At 46.8% G+C, this 17986-nt stretch overlaps 1 protein-coding gene across 1 annotated transcript in view; it reads left to right on the forward strand.

Annotated features, from left to right (window-relative positions):
• Positions 1–1513: 1513 nt before the first annotated feature.
• Positions 1514–17986, forward strand: part of DPF3 (double PHD fingers 3) — a 215845-nt gene continuing 199372 nt past the window's right edge. Inside the window, exon 1 of the mRNA XM_074997133.1 lies at positions 1514–1783. Within this exon, the coding sequence (XP_074853234.1) occupies positions 1752–1783 (32 nt within the window). The 5' untranslated portion in view covers positions 1514–1751. The remainder of the gene's footprint in view (positions 1784–17986) is intronic.

Below are 17986 nucleotides of genomic sequence, written 5' to 3' on the forward strand. Positions count from 1 at the left end.
CCATTTCTGCCCTACCAAGCTTCGCCAGGAGCTCATTGCCTGCAGTTCAGGAATGCACCCAGGAACCCACCTATTCAGGGCCCAGAGGGACTCATTACACTTCTAAAGATGACCTAAACCAGCTTTAAAAATGTCATCATTTACAGTACACTGTCATAGAACTTTCCATTGCTTGGAGTGAATGTTGATTTCTCCCCTTCCCAGGGGCCTAAAGCTCCCATTTCTAGTGTAGCAGTGCTAGGAGATATTGATCTTATTTTTTTTTTCTTATATAGAGAAATATTGTCTGCTGCCGATCCTGGGCCTCTAGCCAATATATTAAATATCCTAAAATTTGGTTAAAACTTACTTTGTGGTAGATAGAAGAAGAATCAAAATAGATCAATACATCCCTCATACCTGTGGGATGGATGAGCGATAGGTCCAAAGGCAAAGGTATAATTTTGTGGGAGGAAATTCTACATTTTGGGAAGAGAAAGACAAACATTTCTAGAGTAGCTTTGTTTAACTCATGGATTTTCAACCAGGGTCTTCCAGAGGGTCCATTAACTTATCTAAATACTTTCCTGGTTTTACAACAGGCAAAGTAAAAAGCACTAGATCGGAGACCTTTGAGAGGTACAGAGATGTTGTAAAGCAAAACCTACACTAATACTGGATAGGAAGAGACTTCTTAGGCCTAAATGGGATCTTCCTTATACCAGATCAACACTGATGTAATTTCACTAATTTCATGGGAGTTCCTTCCATTGTATAGTGGTGTGAGAGCAGAATTAGCCACTTCTCAAGATCATGCTGGATAATTCATTTGCCAACTTCTTTAATTAGTCACAGGTAAACTCTGACTTCCTGGAGTTGGTGCCTCTCCCAGCAATGGACTCTTAACTACAGCTGTATCTGTTCCAGAGCACTTGGCTCCAAGTTTCTTTGCGAGTAAGTGTCATATAAAAATGTAAATTAAAATCCTGCCCCCTCCCTTTCTCTATGTTGAAAGATCACAGGCCCAGGTCTCAACATGCTAGACAGGACAGTCACTCCAGAAGTTGCTTTGTGGGAAAAACAGAGTACAGGCAGGCAGTTTGGCCACTGTGCATTATGTAACCAGTGCACTGGCTGCAGGAGCTGGATGACTGACATTGAGAAATTCCTAGGGGAGGAGGAGAGGGTGCTGCCTTGGAGTCACCGCATGCCCTAGCAGTGCCAAGAAACCTGAAAAGGAAAGTGGCTTTAGGCAAAGGGAATCACATTGGGAATAATAATACTAATAATAATAAGGCTAAAGAATCTACTGAACCAAATGTCAGTACACATGTAATTTATTTTCCTGATGAAATGGCAGGCATCCAACCCCTGCATGTGAATAAGGGAGCTTGCCATTTGGGAAGGACACAGCTACACACAAAGACAAGGTATTCTCCCTCTTTCCTTTCTTGCGATTTCTCGACATTAAAGAGCCAGATAACTCCAAAAAAGTCTTCTGCTCCTCATCCTAGCCCCCCTCGATGTAGTTCGGTGAGGTGACAGCCCTTTGGACGTGTTACTGCCTCTTTAAGACCTGCTCTCTTCCAGTCCACAGAAAGGGAGTGACCTCTGGGCTTTGACAGCTCCCCTAATAACTAGCACAGCCCAGACCCCGCCCCCTACGCCGGATTGGGCAGCGGGCCGGTATCCCGTCCTCTGATTGGCTGCCCGCTTCCCCTAAGCAAACCTTTAGAACTCTGAGACACAATATTCTGTTACATTGTAGCAAAATGGCGACTGTCATTCACAACCCCCTGAAAGCGTAAGTAGGAATCAAAAATGTACATATTCCGCGTGGTTTAAATATGAAAAAAGGCGCCTTTCCGAGGCCGCTGCCAGCCTGAGCCCGGCGCTTCCAGCCTCCCAGCTCATCTCTTCTCCCTCCCTCTTTCCTTTCTGAGTTCCCCTCTTTTTGTGCACCATACACGGACGTCTTGCGCTGAAATTAACACGAAGAAATTGTTACATTTGTGTTGTGATTAATTGGCTGGCGGGGCGGGCGAGCGATTTGAGTTGGGAAGGGGAAGAGGGTAGCGGGGCTTCTCGCAGCTCTCGGGGCGCTGTGGATCTTGGAGGCGGCGAGGTGCTGCAGGAACCCCCCGAGGAGGGGCTTGCACTTGACAAGAGTCCTGAGCCCGACGTCCGGGCAGGCTCCCCCCGCCAACAACCTCGTGTCCAGGGCAGAGGGCTCGGTCCTGGAAATCGGAGGCAGAGCGATCGGGTGTGTTGCGCTCCGTCCGCAGTTCGGAGTTTTCTTTTGCAAACCTGCTCGGAGTTGGGATGACCTGAAGAGGAGGAAGGACTCAGCCCCAGCGTTTGCTGGCTCGGCAGCAGAGGGGGCTGCACCGCTGGTTCCCTAGCAGGGCAGCCGGGGCATTGCAATTACACTTGGGCTTGTGAGCAAGGGCGAGGGAGCCGGACTTGCGCGAAATGAATGACTCGGGCCACCGCCGGCTGGTCTTTAGGCAGGAAGTGCGGAGAGCTCTCTGCCGACGGGAGGTTTGTTTCGCTGTTCAAAGTGGCAACGAGAGTTGATTGTGTCCCCAGCTCGGGAGCGACACGCTGATGGCCGAGGTCCGCCCGCGGGCAAGCGAGAGCAGGCTCTGCCTGACCAGCGGTTCGCTCGGCGAGCCGGGAGGCGGGCTAGCGCGGGGGCAGGTGCCTCTGCTCCACAGCTGAGCGGGGTTCTCCGAGCGTGAATGACTGCAGCTTTAGGAGGGGCGCGCAGGAGCCAGCCCTCTCTCCCGGGATCAGGTCCCTGGTTTGCTTACGGGCTGCGGCACGCACCGCAAACCCCGCCGGGCATTAGGCAGCGCGGGGGCGGGGGTGGGATTTGGCACCGTAGGCGGGGAGAGAAGGGGCCGCCTGGGCCTTTTAAAAATGACTTTTGTGCTGGGGGGGCCAGCTCCGGCGAGCAGTGCGCGGGGCTCCCCCGGCCGGGCGGCCGCCGACCTGGCGGAGAGACGCTTCCTTTGGACTTGCCAGTGGCGCCGAGGGGGTGCTTCATCCCCTCCTCTCGCTTGCGCGGGCCGCTCGGGGTTGGCACAGCACTCGGGGCTTCCTTTGCCCCGGGGACTCCTGCTGCCGCCTCGGCGCTGTGCAGCGAGCTGGGGGGGAGGGGACGGAGAGCTGTGCCCCGGGAGGGCACAGCGGCCGCGGGTGGGGGGGGGAGTGTTCTCCGAGGGGTCCGGGGAAGACCACGAGCCCAAGCCCAGGAGTGCGGGGGTGGGGGTCCAGCGCCGCGTGCGGGGCACTTCTCCTACCTCCAGCAACTTACCAGCCCCCCGCGGCCGATCTCCTGCCCCTTTGCAGCGTGCAGCCGCGGCGGCGGGATCCGGACACCCGTGGCCCCTGCAGCGGCAGGAGAAGCGGCGGAGGTGACTCCTCCCGGCAGCTCACTTCTGCGCCGCGGGGGCTCACCGCGCGTCCGGGGCCAACTTCTCGTGGGGAAGGGAGCGCGGGGTTCGCGCCGCGTGCGGAGGGGACCGGGGCGATCCCGGGGATAACCCGGCGCGGGGGCCGCGCTGCAGGCGGGGAAACCCGGCGTTTGTCGCGGGAGGGCGGCTCCGAAAGGGGCCGCCGGAGCGTCTCGCGTGGCGCGGCGCTGGCTCGCGGGTGGGCGGGCGCGTGGGACTGCGCCTGCTGGCGGGGGTGCGAGCGCGGCGTTAACTCCACGTGGAGTTGCGGCTGCGGGTCCTACGCCGCTGGGGGACCGGGGGGGGGCGGTTCCAACGTGGGCAGGCCCTTTCTGCGCGGCGTTGTGTGGTGTGGCGTTGTGTTGTGTTGTGTGCGTGCGCCTGTGGTACAGAGATCACACCTGCCACTGGGAGCTCCCTCACCTACCCAGTCCTGCCGAGTTTGGAGTCCTGCAGCCCTGCCCTGCTCCCACTGAAGTCAACGAGAGCAGGAGCAGGTCTGTTATAACTACCCCTGGCCCTTCCCCTGGCTGCGAAGGGAGGAGACAATAGACCTCAAGTGCAGGGTTTGCTTTCTTCTGTGCGCCTTTGAGAGTACCAGGGCTGCCACGGGCGGGCTGAAACCATCTGTCTTGGGTTGTTTTTTTTTTTTTTTGGTAACTTGTTTAATAAAACATTCTGTAATTTCCAGTTATTGGTACAAGTTGCTGATCAGGAAGCAATCCTGCGCGTAAATAAATTATGCCAGGGCTAAATTAGGACAAAAGCATTAAGACACATAATAGGGGTGGGGAAGGATGCTTTGCACAGTGTTTTAGCCTCATGTGTCCCTACTGACAATGAAAGGGAGCTGAATGACATTTGCATTTCCTCTGTCTCCTTTTGATTGTGTCTCTTAAAAAAAAAAAAAAAACGAAAGAGAATGCGAGAGAGACCGACGCCCCCTACAGAAACTGGCCACACAAAGGTTTCGCTCCGTGATGGGGGACAATGTAGAGATACTATAGCTTGAAATGCTAGCTCAGGTATTGTGAAGTGCCCTGTGTGTTTTTATTTATTTATGGATGTGCAATAATCTTTTATCTCCATTGCATAGGCACAAGTGTGGCTCTGTTTATACTATGTTACTTCTCATGGGATAATATTTTTCCAGTGTGCCTCAATATCAGGTGTAAACACATTACATTTCACAGCTCAGGGCTGGGTCCCTTATTAATGACTCTTTATATTACCAATGCGTGTTGCTGTGGGTAGGTCTCCTTTACCCTTGCTTGATCACTATGGATGCCTCCATCTCTTCTCTGTCCTCTACTTCTTTCTGTGATCTGGTCAACCTGACAGGACTGCCCATTGTTTCTGCCATTTAACACCTTGTTGTTTGCCAACATGGTGCTACAAGCAGAAATATTGCAGGTCTGAGTTCATCAGATCACAAAAGGAAGACAGCAGGTATTTGGATAAATACCTTGTCCTGGCTCCACAAAATAGCGATATTCAGAAACCATCAGTGGCGAGTGGTGTGTTTTTAAATTCAGGGTTTAAAAAAGTAACCCTTTGTTGCGTGTCTAAATCGGTACTGTGTTTTTGCTATCTAATTCTCTGTCTCTAATGCATATATCTTAGTCCAATAGATAAGAAATGCATGGATATATGAAGAGAGAAATACTGTAGAATAAATGCTTAAAATGTATTCAGCTACCTCAGTGCACCTTGCAAACATTAGCAATTAATCTCACTACACCTCTCTGAAGTATTGTTACCTTCAGTGTACAGATGGGTAAACTGAGGCACAGAATGCTTAAGAAACTTCCCAAGTTCACACGGCAAGTCTGTGCTAGAGCTGTTGGAAACTTAACTTCCATTCCTTTGGATTCTCTCCATTTTCTGATGTACATTTGGTGCCATAACATATTTAATGTAATTAACATCTTGTAATTTAAAAAGTCTTGTAAAATCAGCTGATTTTTTTCCCTCTTCATTCTCTTTAATCCAATAGCTGACTGTTATTTCCAATGTTATTTCAAATGATCAGTTAAACACACTAACTGGTGCATATGTTGACTGAGCTGTTGCCTTTTTTGCTTGGGACTTGCTCCCACTGTAATTCTTGATCTCTAGCTCTCAAAGAGAAGTGATTTCCTTTGAATAGCATAGATTCAGAATAGACATGTCAGTGTAAATGCTTTCCTATGATGTCCTGCTGAAGATCTAGAGAGCCCACCTCTAGGATGGTAGGGCGGTTCACTTTCTCTTTGTGGGGATCATTCATTCACCTGCTAAAGGTAATGTTTTAATGCATTTTATTATATGGACGCTTGTTATAGAGGAGCTGATCTGGATCACAAACTTGTTTCATATAGGCCACAGAACAGCTTTTGAATGTCAATCACTTTTGGTCACTTAGGACTTTAGTTTGCATTCAACTGGTGACAGAGTGTTGAAGGGGCTCTTTATCCCATTATCGTTCCTTGAATCAAGCCAAAATTGTGATTAGGTGCTAATGAGGGTGAATTTCTTGCATGTTGTTGCACAGCTGCCTGGTCACCAGGTTTTAAATGCTGAAATGAAAGTATAGTTCAGCAGGCTCCTTCCAGCAGGTGCTAACCATAAAAAAGACAAGACAGTCAGATGGAAAGTTTAGGTTTCAGTTTTCCCAAGTGACGTGAAGGTGATTTGGATGGGGCTGGTGATGGCAGAAGTGCATTTTGCTAACAAGATGGTTTTGCCCCTAAAATCACTTGACCAAACTCTCTTAAGTGTCTCGTGGCTTTTCTAGTGTTTGAAGCCAGTTAAAAACAGAAGCAAGCCCACATGATGTGTTCCAGGATGAAGGTGTCATTATCACTGAAATGCTTTCTACCATACCACAGCTCTGGCCTTCAATAAAATGATACAGTAAAATTCCTTTAATCTAGCCTCTGGTGGTCCAGAAATCCTGATGGTCCGGCATCTGGCAAAAATAGTTCAATTTATGGAGATGAACTGGCAAAAATTGATGGTCTGGCATACAGAAGTCCCCCGAGATACGTGTAACTTGATATTCATGTAAGTTGGGGGGCTTGGGTGGTGGGTTGGGGCCCTGGGAGGGGGGCAAGGGGATTACACCTGGGGTGGGTTAGGGCTGCAGGGGGGCTGGGGAGTGGTGGCAGCGGGTGCTTCAGGCCCTGAGCGCCAGGGAAGTGGTGGCCACAGGCACTCTGGTCCCCAAGCCCCAGGAGAGTGGTGGCAGCGGGTGCGCTGGGCCCTGAGCCCCAGGGAAGTGATAGCCGCAGGCTTTCTTGGACCTGAGCCCTGAGCCCCAGGGAAGTGGCAGTCGTGGGCTCTCTTGGACTCAAGCCCCAAGCCCTGGGGAAGCGGCAGCTGCAGGCGCTCCGGTTCCCAAGCCCCAGGAAAGTGGCAGCAGGGGGTGCTCTGGGCCCTGAGCCCCGAGAAAGCGGGAACTGCAGGCGCTCCCACCCCCACTCCCAGCCCCTGAGGGCCTAAATATGGGACAATTCATCCCTTTCAAAGAATAAATAGTGACGCCTTTTTGGTGTCCCAAATATAGGACCGTCCTGCCCAATATCGGATGTTTAGTTACACTGTGAAGCGGCAGGAGTGCGGCAGTGTTGAAGAAGCTGCAGGACTGCAGGGTGGTGAAGAAGCTGGGGACATGCGGGGGTGGTGAAAAAGCTGGGGATGTGTGGGGGTGGTGAGCTGCAGCTGGATGCAGGGGTGGTGAAACTGCAGGAGTGCGGGATGGTGATGTCCAATAGTCCAGAAAATTTGGTAATCTGGCACCTGTCTCATTCTGGACATGTAAGATTAAAGGAACTTTACTGTAGATCAGTGTAGCTGTGATGTATATGGGGAAACAAGGGAATAAAAACAAAGTGGGTTAAAGGATAAACAAAGAAAAGAAAAAAGCCATGATATGAAAGCTCAAGATTATGCTGGGTTAATGTGGGAGACTTGATAAATGATATCGTTGCAGCGTTTTATTTGGTTGCATGAGTGACTTGGGCATGATTACTTGTTGTAGTGCTTTTGTAATTTGTTTTGCTGGCATTCCAGTCTTTCACAGTCTGTCAGGTTGGATGGGTGGATGGATGGATGGAGCTGGCATCATAACATTGTCACCTAAAAGGTTTTTAAAAGCCTGTTATTTGGGATATTCATGCCTTTAAAAACAATGGGTAATACGGGAGGTAGAGTGGTTAAAAAGAGCGAATGCCTTAGACTTGTTGGGTGTGAAAGAACGTCAAGAATTTTTTGGGTGCATTTATGGAGTAGGTTCACAACAGTTCTTAAATGGGGTTGAATCATAAAAAGTTTAATAGGGTCGAAACAGTGACCCAGAAGATGAAGAATGGGCTTCTGTTTTCACTCTGAGCCCTAGTTAGCAGTAGCTAGAGTAATGTATCTAATCCCCCTTGTGAGGCATTGAAAATGTGCCCCCCTCAACCTTAACATCCAGTAAGTGTTGTTTTCTGAGGTTGCTTTCAAATTAACGTTTTGTACATCTTGCAGATCTGTCCTCTGCAATTAATGACAATTGACTGTCCCAAGGGATGGTAAAAATGAGAAAGCCCAGGCTTCTCTCAGCAGGTAATAAACTGCTTGAGGATTGCCCCATCTCACACCATGGCAGGGACGGGTTTTCTCATTCACTTAGATTCAGTTCTGACATTCATGACTATTTGCCTAATGAATCCATTTTGTCAGGTTTGATCCTTAATCTGCGCTCATCACCGTGGTATCTGACTGTCTGTGTGTGCAGTAGCGGCCTTGGGCCTGAAGGATATTTCTGAGGGAAACCTCTTATCTGAAAAGATTTGTCTGAGTGCAACTAGCTAGTGTGCAAAGACAGCACAGGGCCTATATAACCCTCAAAGCTTATTTTGTCGACTTAAGTATAGGTTGAACCTCTCTTGTCCAGCAATTTCTCATCTGGCAAAATCCATAATCCAGCATGATTTTAGTTAGATGGATGACCACTTATCATGGCTGTGACCTAGTTTCCTGTGATCCCATAAAGTCTGTTTACAGCCACCAGTAGGGTTACCATATTTGACCTTCCAAAAAAGAGGACACCTCTGAGAGGGAGTGTGTCTGTATCAGTATCTACCAACTCACATTGTATTAATGTATTCTATATACTATAGCACATTGATACAACCTGAGTTGGTAGATACTGATACAGATACGCTCCCTCTCAGGGCTGTCCTCTTTTTATATGGTAACCCAAGCACCCACTAGACCTGGCTCTCAATGTTCTGTGCTGTTATTTAGCTGTAATTTACCCTTAACTGTTTTCCAAGAGCCCAGTAAGCTGTGGAAGTGTTGGTAATACGGCTAGACAATATTGACTTCCTGTGGTCCACCTAATTCCCTCTTTTAGCAATGGTCAGGTCCTGAGGGTGCTGGACTAGAGAGGTTCAACCTGTAGGACTTTAGTGGCGTATTAGCTTGTTATACAGAGGTGAATTTTGCTCTGCATGTATAATCAGGCTTTCAGTTTTACCAGTTGCAACTTACTTTATATTCTGCATTTAGGGGTTTTTTGGTTTGTTTGTTTTTGGAAAAGAATATTATAAAATAGAATATGGAAAAATATAGTAAGGCAACTTCCTTTTCACAAAACTTTCCAGGGATATTTTTTCTTGTTTTTATTCTTTAATTCTTCTTTGGATTTAAACTTTTCCCTGCTGTTTGTGAACCAAACCCAAGTGCACTGGACTCTTAAGAACCAGAAAGTCATTCTGCTCAAAAAGTGAAACTGATCTGTCTAGTTTCACTGTCTCAACTGAGTGACATATAATAAGCAAACAAACAGCATTCTCATTTAGCTTTAGTAACCTAAACCTGTAAGAAACTTAGGTAGATTAAGAAAAAAACGTGGTTTATTTCCAAACAAAAACTGTTTTAAATACAAATTCCCAGCATATGCCGCAAGGAATTAAAATTTAGTATCTTGAAGGCTTCTGGCAGATACCCTCTGACTCTCTGACTCCCTCCGCTATGGGAATATCAGAAGGATGTCAGTATGCTTCTCATGTGGTTTTTTTTTTTTCCTCTACCTGCCTGAATGGGGTGTGGTCAGTGAGTTGCTGTTGCAGCCCATGGAAGCGTTTGCTGGCACTGGAGCAGAGGTGTGCAGAGTGAGGGTGGGCCCCCTCGGGGGAGCAGGGGGCTGAAATTTCTTGAGGGGTGGCACAGCACGATCAGCGGCTGGGTCTCAGGCTCATCTGTTTCATTAAAAATGCTGAAATACGTTACTCTTTTTATGTACATGTATTTACATTTATATACCAATGAATAATGTTTTTCCATTCGACAGACTTATTTTCTTACACAGGTCGAAAGTTTTTTTTTTTTTTCTTTTCATACAAACCTAACTGAGATGCCCATCGGTTTGGATTACATTAGACAGGTGGTGGTGGTGGTGGTGGTGGGGCCCTGCTAATTGCAGGGACAAAAAGTGGGGCCCAACGTAAAATGTTTGCTCACCCTGGCACTGGAGCACTGTCTGGAGGAGGCTTTCCCAGCAAGTGAGTGGAACAGCAGCAGCACCAGAGGGAGGGGATATAGGTGACTTTGCAGTGGGTAGCTGTGATTGGCAGGGAGTGCCTGCCAGATCCCTGGGTATTTGATTTTTCTTTCTGTTGGGCAGTGTCTGTAGAAAGTCCGTACATCTCCCCAGACGCTGATGGGGAGTCGGGGTTTATCACCATTATTTTTAAGGTGGGGTTTGGTTGTCTGTCCTGTGAGGGTGTGGCCACATGGTTTGCAAGACTCCGTGAAAGAAGATTCTGGCACAAAACTGATCCAGCTCAGTTTAGGTGATCTACATGTGAAAATTAATCCAGAATAAGTGAGGATGTGAATTTAAAGTGGATTAATGATGCCTGTGTATGTCCATCAGAGGACGTCCTTCTGAAAGAAGAGTGACAATAAAATCTGTCAGGGATGGTGCTTGGTCCTGCTGTGAGGGCAGGGGACTGGACTGGATGACCTCTCAATAGGTCTCTCCCACTTTTATGAGCTATGTATATGTGTGTATGTATATCTCCATCCAGTTCATCCAGGGAGTTAATCTGGAATGACTATTATGAAATAATTCTCTGGGTAGACAAGCTTTTAAGATTCTATCTCCATTCCCACCCTAAGGCTGTGTCTAGTGCGTGCACAGTGGTACGGGTGTACTGATGCAGCTGTGCTGCTGTAAGACCTCTAGTGTAGCCACTCTATGCTGATGGGAGGGAGTGTGCTCCCTTTCACAAAGTTAATCCTCCAACCCTCCCACCAATGATCAGCGATATTTGTTATGGCAGGAGAAGCTCTCCTGCTGATACAGTATTGTCCGCACCTCTCACTTATGTTGGTGTAACCTGTCTTGTTCATGGGAGGTGGCTTATTCACACCTATGAGCAACATGTTATACTGACATAGTGGTAGTGTAGACAAAGCCTGTAGTGGTCATGGTGTCTAATAACACTCATTTACCTCACCCACACACAAACTTCTTGCTTGTGTGTAGTTTATAAATGGGCATAAGATGTTGACTCTTGAAAATCTAACTATGTCAAATGAATCCCAACTTTAATTTACAGCATCCTCTTTCTTCTTTCTGTCTGGGGAGCCCTCACGCTGTCTTTTTTACCTCTTTTAAAAAGGCCAGGCTGTTCAGAGCTGTGATCAAGGCACTTTTTAAACCACATCTAAATGCCTCAGCTCCAGTGTTCTAGGGACTAAAACACTTTACAAGGCAGGCTCTGTCCTGAGGATCATGTGTTCTAAATTGTTGAGTGACAAGTGCTGGGAGGGAACAGGGGCATACAGACAAAAGGTAAATTTGACCTGGTCACACATTGGGTCAGGTACTGTATGGAACTGGGAATAGAATCCAGGTGTTCTGAGTCCCATTCTGGTCACTTACCCTCTGGACCATGCTTTCAGGAAGGCTATGTGAGAATGCAAAGTAAATATTTTGTATTGGGAGAAAATAATAGCCACATGTCCATTTCCTGTGACAACAATTCAGACCCAAAGAAAGAAGCCCAGGACTTGGAGAACTGAATTTGCTGTGTTGATTGTTTTGGACTAAATACTGTTTCCTACCAGTGGTTAGTAAGGGATGGGACTCAAATACATTTTGCCATTATAATTATGCTAACTCTTTTTGACTTGTGAAGTCTAAAAAAGGGAGATTTGGAACACTAGCGGTGCAGAAGCTGCATTGTTGTTTAACACCTTTGCTCTTGACTATAAATAAAACAAGAAATGTCTGTAGCTGATATACTTTGTAGATTTCAAATAAACATTAACTGGTTCCACATTCTACACCAGTGTGCAATATTGGCAGTGATAATGTAAGCCCATTTTTAGCTGTGTTTAACTTTATTGCTCCTGGTTTATTTTCTTAAAACCTAGGATGTTTAGAAAACTCCTGGTTTGAGTTTTATGGGCTTCTTGTTGTCTTCATTTTGCTTGTCAGTTTACCCACATATACCTGTTTAATATTTAACATCAAGAAATCAATAATATAATTTAAATCAGCAGGTCAGTGCCTGTTATATTTAGGCTTTCACCGTTTGAGAGACCTGGCAGGAGTGAGCTGTGGGTGGAGATACTTCAGAATGAGCTCTCCCTGCTCTGTAGTAGTTTGACTGCAGTTTGGGCATTACCAGCTGAATCTCTCTAATGTGGAACTCTCTCATCTGGCATGATTTTAGTTTGCCGGACGACCACTTATCATGAGTGTGGCCAAGTTTCCCCTGGTCACATCAAGTTTGTTTCCAGCTACAACTCCTGGCTCTCACTGTTTTGTGCTGTTATTTAGTTGTAATTTACGCCAAGTGTCTTCTAAGAGCCCAGCTCTTAGAAGCCTATATTTAGACTTTCACCCTTTGAGAGACCTGGCAGGAGTGAGCTGTGGGTGGCGATACTTCAGAATGAGCTCTTCCTGCTCTGTAGTAATTTGACTGCAGTTTCGGCAGTACCTGCTGAATCTCTCTAGCGTGGAACTCTCTCGTCTGGCATGATTTTAGTTAGCCGGACGACCACTTATCATGAGTGTGGCCAAGTTTCCCCAGTCACATCGAGTTTGTTTCCAGCTACGACTCCTGGCTCTCATTGTTTTGTGCTGTTATTTAGTTGTAATTTATCCCAGGTGTCTTCTAAGAGCCCAGCCAGCAGTACTGGTAATGTGCTAGACAATATTAACCTCCCATGGTCTGGCAAATTCTCTCATCTGGGACGGGTCAGGTCCCCAGGGTGCCGGATGAGAGAGGTTCAACCTGTATTGGTATATTTCTGATGCGACTTTCAGGTGCCTGGTGATAAGCAAACCCTCCTCAGCCTTTCATTTCTTGGTTACCTGAGATGTGCCAGCCTGGAGAACATAGTCGTTACTTATGGTGCTTGGATATCCTGCTGATAAGAAGCACCACACCTCAGGCAGAATGAGACCACAGTTTTTTCTCTCCTACTGTTTTCTTGAGTCTCCTGCTGTTGTAGAGTAACTTCTTTAGATCACTGGTGTGTCGTTGTGAAATAGGTGTAAGGGGAATTAGATTTAAATCCACAACCTCTGGGAAGGGAAAGAGGAAACTTTGTCATTGACACTAATTCATTCTTGTTGGTAGTTTGAGTTAAATGTTTTCTCTTCTCTCACCTTTCTTCCCTCCTCTTCCCAACCTCCTTACTCCATTGACCTCTACAAGTGCAGTTCTAGTCGCTGATTTATCAGGGCAGCCTGGCTCAGCACTGTGTGGAGACTGCTTTTAATTAACTCTCTTCATTTTTTCCAACCTTCAGGGAGCAGCAACCCTTTAACGATTTTAATATTTTATTTGGATTTATATCTGCCTTATTTGTTGTTTGTGGCTCTGCTGGCTCACATGGTCTTCCTGAATCAAAATGACTATTTCAGATCCTTCAGACAGCATAAGGAGAAGGGCTTAATGGAGGGTTCTGGAGGGTTGGTTAGATTTGCCACTGTCGTGGGAGAAGAGAGAGTTTATATGATGGATTTCAGTATTGCTGCTGGATCATAGAATCACAGAACACTAGAAATGGAAGGGACCTCAGGAGGTCATCGAGTCCAGTTCCCCGTCCTCTCGGCAGGATCAAACACCATCTACACCATTCCTGATAGGTGTCTGTCTAGCCTGCTCTTAAATATCTCACGCAATGGAGTTTCCACAACCTCCCTAGTAACTTATTCCACTGTTTAACAGTTCCTGACAGTTAGGAAGATTTTCTTAATGTCTAATCCAAACCTCCCTTGCTGCAGTTTAAGCCCATTGCTCCTTGTCCTATCCCCAGAGGCCAAGGAGAACAATTTTTCTCCCTCATCCTTGTAACCCTCTTTGAGGTACTTGAAAACTGCTATCATGTCCCCTCTCAGTCTTCACTTTTCTAAACTAAACAAGCCCAGTTCTTTCCGTCTTCCCTCAGGGCTCATGTTCTCTAGATCTTTAATCGTTCTTGTTGATCCTTGTCACAGGGCAAGATTCACTTTTGTGTTCTTTCTGAAAGTACAAAATGGGGCAACTTTGGTGCCTAGAACATACGGCTGGAAGCAAGAGTCCCTGAGTTCTACTTCTGGATGGTGACTCACTGTGTGGTCTGGGCAAACCATTTATAATCTTGTTTTCACTTCTTTTCAGTATTGTTTTGTCCTTGGAGATATTGATCACTTGTAGCTCCCTTGTAGGACACAAACTGTTTAAAGGAGGCACTGCTAAATAATATGGGCATTTTAAAACTTAGTTAATTTGCTATTTATGAATATATGTAAGTTGACTGTGTCTCTTTAATAGATGACTCCCTTTGTCCACTGGGAATGGTTCTATGAAGGGAGATTTCTTCAGACTGAGCCAGCAGCAGCTGTGCTAAGGTGCTCGCAGCTGGAATTTTCTCTGTGCGTATCCTGCAGTGGGTATTGCAGGCGGTACAGAACAAAAGGGATTAGCGAGAATGTCTGTCACATAGAACATTAATATTTGACACTTCCCTCCCAGGATTAGAAAGCATTTTGCAAACATTTGTGAAGTAAATGTCACAACACCTTTCTGAGGCTGGGAGGTATGATTTTCTTCATTCTACAGATGGGGCCACCGAGCCATATCAAAATCAAGTGCCTTACCCAAGGTTACATTGTGAATCACTGGCAGAGCCAAGAATGTAGTAACCACTTTTTTTTTTTTCCCGTGCTGTGCTTTACATAGAAGGCCAGTGAATTCCTGGAGAGGGCCTCAGTTAAATAGAGGATGAAGGGTATCTTTCTGCCAGTGATGCAGTTTATTGCCTTTCTATTGCTAAACCATCCTTGCCAGAGATAACTTGTCCACGGAGCTTAGGAAGATGCTTCTAAGGTGCAAATATCTTGCTTTTGTAATGAACCAGATTGTACCAAATATCACACAGGTTTCTTGAAAAAACTCCCCTTGTATGATATCTTCTGGTCCCCATTTTCCTCCAAATTTCAAAATACACATGCTGATCACTGGGATACTATAAATATGTCTGGTGGGTCAGATTCTGCTTTGACTTGAATGGTGTAAGGCTAGGTCTGGATAATGTTATTAAAGGCCCTACCATGAGAATAGAATTTGGCACAAAATATATTTCAGGAACAAAATATAAGCATATCCAGCAAGTGTATTTGAAACTAAGTTGTCTACCCAGTGCTATTGCTTGTCTCCCTTGCTTATGGGTAAAAGGGAGCATTTTGTTTAAATGGTAGAACAAATGACTAGATTCCCGGGCCCTAGCCCTCTCAGTCTATAGGCAAAAGTATGCCTGGGCAGCAAAGTCTATCTACCAGCTAACAGGAACATCTTTGTGGTGCCTTGTTTCAAAATATTGGCAGAACATCACTGCATAAGATCACCCTTGTCATATAGCCCATGACTGATTCTGTCTCTTTCTTACCATCTTCCACAGCACAGTTAAGTTTAAAGAAAATAAAAATCCAGCAACAACAACAACAAAGCCTGTGGGCCTGATTCTTGTGTCACAAGTGCTGGCGCAAATACAGAGTATCTCCACTGACCTCATTGGTGTTACAATAGTGTAAAATTAGTGGCAGAGAAAAATGTGCTCCCCGTGTTTTTAATTTGTCTTGTTAACTTACAAATGCAACTGGTTTAGGACTCTGTTTGTTCCACTGAGTGGATCTGAAAATAGATTTTCCTCCCTCCCCCTCATTATTTACTTACTGGTCTTGTTTTCATAACCAGCTTATCCACAAAATACACTTTTTGGCTCTTCTGTCTCCTGATATGTCTTCAAGGTTACCCATTGCTAAGCAACCACCACACAAAGTTGAAGGCTGGTCAGCAAATTCTTGTGTATTTCTCTGGGTTATCTCTGGAATGAAATGAAGGGGCAGTTGGCACGGGTGGCTAGTCTCATCTGTCCTGGCTGCAAGAGGGGGAGGGGTATGATTGGGCTGCCACTGTGACTTTGGGAAAGGCTCTGCCTGAAAATGGATTGCAATTCCAACTGAACGGTTCTTTTCTTGGTAACAGAATTGCACACCTGAGCTCTGTGCTCTTCACATTAATTCCACCTCTCTTAAACTTTCCCAGTCAATTAGCCATGTCCCTCTATTCCTCTAACAGCCACATGCCCCCTTTCTGCTGTGGCAGGCCTATGGGGTGGCTGCATTCTGTAGCAGCCCCCTCCAGCACGGTTATCAATCAGGACCTGTCAGATTTCTCCCTCAGACACATCTATTTCAGGACTGCAGGACGTGGCCTTTTGCTTTTGTTCTTTAAAAATAAATATTTATAAAGCAGCCATCTCAGGTGCCAGAGTATGTTGTTAGGGATTTGCATTGATGGTAAAGTTGCAGGAAATGTACTGATTTCAGACTGCCTGGGTTTCAGTAAACCCCCATGTCTCTTTTGGTTTGGAGAGGGGTTTGGGCTTGTTTACAAAACTGAGGCTGAAAATAGAATCCGTCAGTCTCATTAAGTTGAGCCTGGTCCTTAAACGATGGTCTGTGCAGCACCAGCAGATTGAAGGAGGTCTTCCAGGTGGTTGGCCAAATGAATCAGTTTGAGAACAAAGGAGGATTAAGATGTCGGGAAGAGAGAAAGAGACTCCTTTTCTTGCTCTGTGATGCACAGCATAATGAAAGCTGGAGAACCTCTTCGCACTGCAAATACGTTTGTGAGGGATTGTAACAAATTTCACTGTCAAACCAAAGTGCAAGCGCCACCAGACTCAGACTCCATATTCTGGTTTGTCCAAAGACAGTAAAAAGCTGTGGCATGCAGTGAAGGGTTCATGTGCCCACACCCATGAAATTCCTCCGGCATGGCTTCTGTGTTCAAGCCCCAAGCTACCCACAATTTCAGTAGTTTGGGGTTGTGTCAAGAATTGTGTCAGAGCTAGTCACCAGGCAGCCTCATCAACATAGCTGGCTGGCAGCAGGCTGCCTGACTAAGCAGGTAGCTGATTGGCTGCAGAGGTCAGCAGGCTGGCTCTTAAACCAGCAGCAGCTGCTCTGTGCTTTTCAAGTCTCCTTCTCAACACTGTGCCTGCCCGTGTGCTCTGGTTTCTGCTGTTCCTGCCTGGCACCCTGTGTTGCTGCTGTCTTACCCCTGTCTTCAGCCCTCCTCACCTGTTACCCTGCTCACTCCAGTTCCTGACCCTCCAGTCTGACACTTGGCTTTGGCTCCTGACCACTGGGCTTGCCATCCATTATGCCTGTGCCCACTCGAGCCATTGGGCTAGACTGCCCCATCCTGGTCATCTGACAGATTGAGAAACACTTAAAACTGGGGCCAATAGCTCTCGGTGCTAGCATTGACCCTGCTAAGGCACCACCAGTCCTGGTAGATACCATTCAGAGCCTGCAGGTGCAAGTGACTGCCCTCTAATTGCAGAATATGGCCCTGCAGATGCAGTTTGCTTTGCTGGCTTCTCTTCTTTGTCCCACCTGGAGCTGAAGATTGCTATGCCTGATCAATTTGATGGAGACCAGGGCAAGTTTTTCAGGGTCCCTGAACCAACATGGGCTTTTGTTCCTCTTGCGCTCCAGATTGGTTGCCATAGACCAGGACCATGGGGGCGCTCATCAGAAGTTAGCTGACCCGGGAGGCCTTGGCCTGGGCTTCCCTGCTCCTGGAACAATTCCAGCTCACTCTTGGAACAGTCAGAAAAATTAACTCAACCTGTGTCCATCATCTTTGATGACCTCAACCATGTGCAGACTGCCCAGGCAACCTTTTCGGCCTCATGGCAGGGAGGTCATCTCATAACCAACTATGCCACTGATCTTGATCGTCTGGCTTCTGACACCAGGTGGAGCAAGGTGGCACAGAATCACTGTTTACGCCATGGGTTAAACTAGGAGTTTAAGAATGAGTTTGCTTGCATGGGTGGAGCCTCTACTCGGTTTGGACAGTCTGCATCAGAACCAATGATTACCTCATGGAGTGGCATTATGAGTATACTTGGATTTTAACATTCCCGGAGCTCTTACATTGAATATATGCAGACTTTTCCTGGCATGATAGCTCATGCAAGGCCACCAGGTTCACACAGATGTC

Source organism: Carettochelys insculpta, chromosome 6, assembly GCF_033958435.1.
Source record: "Carettochelys insculpta isolate YL-2023 chromosome 6, ASM3395843v1, whole genome shotgun sequence".
NCBI lineage: Eukaryota > Metazoa > Chordata > Testudines > Carettochelyidae > Carettochelys > Carettochelys insculpta.